General features: G+C 41.3%; 1 protein-coding gene across 1 annotated transcript in view; it reads right to left on the bottom strand.

The window, feature by feature from the left end:
• Window positions 1-4,086: 4,086 nt before the first annotated feature.
• Window positions 4,087-7,206, bottom strand: part of LOC125030833 (classical arabinogalactan protein 10-like) — a 3,662-nt gene continuing 542 nt past the window's right edge. Inside the window, exons 2-3 of the mRNA XM_047621144.1 lie at window positions 4,908-5,177; window positions 4,087-4,786 (exon numbers count right to left, since the gene is read on the bottom strand). Coding sequence (XP_047477100.1) covers window positions 4,580-4,786; window positions 4,908-5,177 — 477 coding nt within the window. The 3' untranslated portion in view covers window positions 4,087-4,579. The remainder of the gene's footprint in view (window positions 4,787-4,907; window positions 5,178-7,206) is intronic.

The raw sequence follows: 7,206 nt of genomic DNA, 5'->3' as shown, positions 1-7,206 counted from the left end.
CTGAATGAGTGGAATTACTGTGTCATGTGGAAAAAATTGTTAGCCATTGTGGAGTGTTTCTTGCACATTCATCCCTACCTGTATTTGTTGAGTGCATGGAATATGCAGCACTGATGTGGCTGAGGACTGAAGAACCCAGAGGGATAGGTGGCACGATGGCTTGGAAGGTTGGAGGAATACCACTACCAAGTGGAGCATCGTCCAGGAAGGGATCAAGGAAACTACAAGCACTGAAGGTACAAGGAAACCATCAAGGTCAAGAGGACACAAGTGAGCGAGGAGGACCTGGATGTTTTACATCTATAAGAAACTCACCAGGATCCAGACATCGGCACTGTGGTGAAGTGGCTGGAGAACCAGAAACAGCCAGACTAGAGGATGGCATCTTGGAGAAGAAAGAAGATCCTGAGCAGGCTGTGGTCAACATGCAGCATAACGTAGAAAAGTGATGCTATACATGTGATGCTTGTAATGTCAGAAGAGGTCCAACTAGATGGGGGAAGGTGCCTATGCAGAGGTACTAGGTTGGAGCTTCCATGGAATGAGTAGCAGTGGACATCGTAATCGGTTTATTTGTGTGGCAATGTACTATTTCACAAAATGGTGTTCCGGGTGAGCTGCACTCTGACTAGGACAAGGACTTCGAGACCGAGGTGTTCCAAGAGTGCTGCCAGCTGATGGGACTGCAGTACACCAGGACCACCACACTGAGACCCCAGTCTGATGGCCTGGTTAAGAGGTTTAACCAGACCTTCCTTGATGAGCTGGCTAAGTTCACTGAAAAGCAGGATGAGTGGGACAAATATCTCCCCATGATGGCATACAGATCAGCAGAGCACGAAGCTACTGGATACACTCCTGCTCAGATGATGTTTGCTAGGGAGATCTGCTTTCCTCTGGATGAGGCAACAGGATGGCCCCTGGGTGAAGAGCTACATACTGTCAGCACAGAGCATGCTACAGCTCTGTAGCAGAGAATGGAGACGATCCCCGGGACCATTAGAAGCTAGCAGGACAGTCATTGTGGCGACACTACAGTAACTGGCTGTGGAAGTACTAGAATGAGCCTAGCTTCACCTGGGGAACAAGCGAGGATGAGGTGGATAACCCAGCCCCAGTGGACGATGGACAAATTGCAGAGGATGGAGATGTAGGTGATTTAGTCAAGATGGACAGTGAGCTGGAGGGACAGCTACCTGTAAGAGCAGATATGCAACCACTGACTGAAGACAGGACGTTCCCAGTGAACGTCATGGGCACCACACAGAGAGAGTGGCCGCCAAGTGTGGCCAGCGGGGAACAGTCATGGAGACCCCAGAACGCTGTTGCTTAGGTTGACTGTGTTTAATTGTATTTTTTTTAAAGTTTACCATTTTATGAAAATGATTAGTTAACTTTTTAATTTAAAAAGGAGGGGAAAGTGCTATACTAGTGTGATTTGAGAAAAAAAAAGGGGAAACATAAAAATAATTGTTATGTGTTTGGAATCGGACGCAAGGCGTGGTGTGAGGACAAGTGAGGAAAGCAGAGACGCTAATGTAGTGACCATCCTGAGATAATGCTCACAAGTGTTGAATTGTTTACCCTTTTCTGATAATTCCTGTGTCTGTGGATAAGCTAGAATTGCAGACGAGTTTCCTCGCTGCCCGTAGTGAGTGTGGCTAATAAAGTAGTGTTAAACAGTGAAATATTGCCTATAATTTGTAGCCTGATTAAAAAGCCGGCAGGTTAGCCTCGTGATCGCGCCGGTGTTACTGATAACTAAGGGCGTCTTGAAGAGCATTATAGTAATAACATCCTGCAGTAGGGGCTGTGAAGAAGTAAGCAACCCAATGGTGTAACAATATATATATATATGAATATATATATATATATATATATATATATATATATATATATATATATATATATATGAGACCTTATCTGGAGCGCCACAGACTTTATTTCCTTTTTCTTGAGCGGAGCATTGACGCTGTTGGGCGTACGAAAACTCACTCATTGAGTCAAAATGTACGCTTGAACAACAGCCGTCTCACTCACACGGCATCTCGTGCCACAGCATTTGTTCACATGTACAAGAAAATATACGTTTATTGTGGCAACTGTATTGTAAATAATTCACAGTTGATGCCACATCACATCCTAAACTTAGTTATAGCTTAACTTAAATGTCCTAAAATCAACTATTCTACTGCTTTTTCATGTTCCCTACTTGCTTTCCACATCATTGCCATGCTACATCATTATTATGCTGATATTATTATTATTATAAAAGTGATGATGACAAGTATCATGATAATGATAATAATGGTAAATGATAATGCAATCATAATAATGATTATAATAATTATAATTATACAAAAAATAATGACTAAGGACAATTGGTGATGAAGATGATAATGATAATGATACATCGATATTGTTCATTAATTTCGCCGGATGCGTCTGCTATATTTCGCTAATAGTCATCTTTGATACCAAATGTGATGGGTTTGAAGATGCAGACTGGTAATCATACCTATTAATCCCGTTACTAATTATAATAACAAATATAATTGTAATAATAATAACGAGTAGGAAAAAATATATGGAACAAATTAACTATTGTAAACTTTTGTTTGTGTCACTCTTTCTGAATATATTACAGCCTGAGACGTTACCAGAATAAAAGTATTACTGGGGAGATTTTCCGTTACTTGCCCAGCTCATTTACTGGAGGTAATTTATTTTATTTAAATTGCTCTCAAGTGCTTTTAGACGTATTTTACCCCGAAAATATTTTTGTTTTTTTCTCTTTTTTTCAGTCTCCTTTTAATTTTCGTAACCAGAATTCTTTTCTTTTCTTTCTTTATTTTTTATTTACTTATTATTATTATTTTTTTATTTATCTATTTATGTTTTTAGGGGTACATGTCAAGCCTTAGCAGGATCCTGGATCAGTACCCGATACCATTCTGTAGCCCCAGAATCAGCATTAAAATGTTCAGGGAAGTAGATGGGACCCTAATTCCGCCGGTCGCGCATCACGGGAGGCTTCAACTCGCTTCACGAGGCTGGGGTTTAATCATCCATACGATATACATACATATATATATGTATGCTTATCCAGTTCTTGTTCTACAGTTTCTCTTTTGTCATTTTTTTGTGTATCCATTTCGGATCTCTTGACGTGTTCGAAACATTACGTTAATTTTCAGGTCATGTTAGGTCTGTGTGTCTATATATATATATATATATATATATATATATATATATATATATATATATATATATATATATGCACACACACACACACACACACATACGCACACACACACACACACACACACACACACACACATATATATATATATATATATATATATATATGAATGGTGAAAACACTCTACCGTGTTGATACTATGGTAGAATGGTAGAATATATATATATATATATATATATATATATATATGTATATATATATATGTGTGTGTGTGTGTGTGTGTGTGTATGTGTGTGTGTGTGTGTGTGTATGTGTGTATGTATATATATATGTATATATATATATATATATATATATATATATATATATATATTCACACTCTGCACTCTGACCCCACTGGGATCTGAGACAGTCTGTTGGGTGAACGGCAGTCACCTTTGGGGAGAGCTTGGGATTCAGGCTCGGAGGAGGTAAATCCTTAATACGATATGGCCTTCGCCGTCCTGATATGCGGTTCCTTGTCACTTCCCAGCATTATCTTCGTTTCGTTTCAATATTGCATATGTATTTTGTCGGACTGCGTTAGGGTGGAGTATTGGCATAGTAATTACTTATATTTGTAGAGCGATAGTTTCTAAGCTTATTTAGTTATATAATAGTGTTCGTCTGTGTATGAGCGGTCGTGTACATAAGAATATGTACCTATTTATAAACATGTGTATATCTCTGTGTGTATATGTGTGTGTATGGTGCATGCCTGTATATGCGTGTGTGTGTATGAGCAGTATGAGGATTTACGAGTTTATATGCATATGCTCTGTCGCGATATCATTATAATGAAAAAAGTATTTAATGCCAAATTAGGGTCAAAATTAAAGGCAATACTCTGTAGATAAAAGATATATCTTTTTCAACAACGGAAGAATAAAGATAACATCGAAACTGTATTTATACATTTGTTGAAAATAGACTTTATAACAACAACAACAAAAGCAAGCACATATCCATACCCGATGGACAGTACAGTATGTGAACCTTGTAGAATGCAACAACATGAAATACGCAAAGAATGCTTAATGCTATGAACAACAAGATTCCACTGCTGGCGCTATTAGAGGATCTCACAACAGATTCCAGTGATGTATACACAGTAATATATTCTGATTCTAATTATCGATCCGCACAAATCGAAATTGATTCGGAATACCACTCTTCCTTTCATCTTTTATTTCTCTCTTTAGTTCTCTCTCTCTCTCTCTCTCTCTCTCTCTCTCTCTCTCTCTCTCTCTCTCTCTCTCTCTCTCTCTCTCTCTCTCTCTCTCTTATCTCCCACTGTTTGTCTGCTTCCTCTAACATATTTCACAGGAGCAGGAAAACCTAAACATTATAGTCCTGGTAGACGACCTGGGCCTCATAGCCCTGCCCGCGGTCGGCGAAGGTGACTATCTGGAGGCGCCCGTCGGGAAGGAGGACCCGGTACTCGCCCTGGGCCACGACGCCGTCAGAGCTCTCCTGGTGGCTGTAGACTAGGCCGTTCTCCACGTCGTTCACGTCCCACTCGAACTCGTAGGGCATGCCTTCCATCTGCGAAAGGAATGGATTCTGCCTTAGTCACAAATGAGAATAATAAGATGATCATTGTATGAATAAAATGTAGACATATAAACCAGGAAGTCATATTCAAACGACCTATTTCTAAACTCACAGGGGGCGGGGCAGGAGGCCCTACAGCGCGAGGAGCATCTTCAACAACAGTGGGCTGCTGGGCAGCGGCGGGCTCTTGCTCCTGCTGGCGGGGCGTGGCGTACAGCTGGCTGGGCGTCGGAGGCGGCGGTGGGGGTACTGTGGGGGCGCTGAAGACTTCCGAAGGTATTCGCGCGGGCGCCTGCAACTGGTAACCCTCTTGGCCTGGCAGCGGTGCCTGGGCGAATGGCGTGGCCGCCGCCAGGCTCATGCAGACGAGACTTACAAGCAACTAAAAGAGAGGCAGAGGAAAAGAATCATATATGTGTTGAGTCTTTCTTGCGTCAGGAGTCGAATTTTGTTTAGTTCTTTATACAATAAACTGCACTACAACATTGCATTTTACATTTAGGACAGAAAATATTAATATCTTCTAAGACAGATAAAATAACAACATGGCTCTTTGTACCCTATGGTACGTGGTGTGGATGCTGTATCGCTAGGAACTTTGAGTTTTATGCAGCGTGCAATATTTTGCACGTTGCATAAAGGTAAGACTTAGTCTCCTCTACACTACGTATTTCGCCTGGCAAAACAGCCTATATTTAAGCCCAATTCTCGTGGTCACGTCGCAATATATTGTTCAGTCTTATGTGAGCTGCAGATGTTTCTCTTCTGCATTGCACTCTACAGCTTTCAGGTCTTTGAGGGTTTTATCATTCAGGTTCTTGCAGGAGGCTCTGATAAGGCGCGAGATCCTAGTAAAAGTGGAGTCGAAGTCCTCGTCTGCATTTTGCTTGTCCCTTGCTGATCCTGCCAGTCGATTAACACGTGGTCTTGTCCTTGAGATTGCAGCCACTCGAAATGTTCGTACGATATGCCATTATTCTCATATCGTTTGTAACTCTATTATGTACAGACTATTAGGGATTAGCTTGGAATATATTTCGTGTTCGTCGTAATCTGCACTGGAAGTAATATTAATGTTTTCTACTATGGAGATTCGGTTTGAATATGTATGTGATATAGTTATGAAAAGATGATCAGTTTTTCTTGATTTGTCTCAGGTTCGATTTTTATTTGTGGTAAGAAGATAAATGTTTATCTTCACCATTAGGTCTAGTTTTTCCCTATCTGAAATTGAATTACATACTGCGCACGGACACACACACACACACACACACACACACACACACGTACGCACGCACGCACACACACAAACGCACACACACACACACACACACACACACACACACATACACACACACACACACACACTCTCTCACACACACACACACACACACACACACACACACACACACACACACACACACACACACACACACACACACACACACACACACACAACTACCACACATGAAGTTTCAGCTTCAATATCATTCAATTTGTATTCTCGGTGTGTTGTTTCTTAAACCAGCGTTCAAAACCCTGCCGTAAAAACACTTTCAGGCACCTCCAATCCTGTGCCGTATTCACACGCGTTTTCCTTAACGACCAGCAACATAAACCAGACAAAAGCATTCTCTCCCTGTGCCTAAAACTGAAGTGAATAAAATCCTTTACAGCTGGAACAGAAAGCCACTGGTATATAATACTCCGAGGTCTGCGTGGTCGTCCGTCCGCCATTCGTAAGCCGATCACGTTCTCCCTCTCCCTCTCGCTCCTACCCTCGGTGTCCGCGCAGGGCCTTCCCGGAGCGCGTCATCTGGTCGGGAGGGATTAACCACGGCCGTCGACGTCGAAGGTAACGAATTCGATGCGGGTGGAGGATTTGGTCGCGGAGAACAGATCATGAGATATTTAAATCATCTACGTTGTATGGTGCTGCTGGTGTACACACAAGAGAACTAAATAATAAGACGGATCCCTTCATTTGTTTGCAGATAGGGATCTTAGGTTATTCACTGAAGCATCTGATAGACACCCTTTTAATCCTCTGATTATGGTTATCCTGCGTTCGTTTAACGGTAATTAACGGTAATTATCAGAACGCCACAGAATATGAGCAAAGGATATTGAACGGAAAACGAAATATACCGCAGTAACAAAAGTAAAATAAACGAAAGTCTTAACCGTTGTTTTTTTCATTGCCAGTTTATATTAGTGTAAAATAGTCCTTATCACAATAAGGAATGGCTTGCATGGTCACGCAGCAAACGTGTTCTGTGATATCTGAAGCTGCTGGTGAAGAGTTGATGTTTCTTTTATAACACAATAAAGATTGGTTTCAACGCTCGCCTGTATTGGTGTTCAACCAACAAGCATTTTGTTGGTTGTTTAGTGATAGTGGAATATAGACG

Source organism: Penaeus chinensis, chromosome 11 (genome assembly GCF_019202785.1).
Source record: "Penaeus chinensis breed Huanghai No. 1 chromosome 11, ASM1920278v2, whole genome shotgun sequence".
Taxonomy (NCBI): Eukaryota; Metazoa; Arthropoda; class Malacostraca; order Decapoda; family Penaeidae; genus Penaeus; species Penaeus chinensis.
Note: the sequence above shows the minus strand (reverse complement) of the source record. Positions and strands in the feature narration are given on the sequence as shown.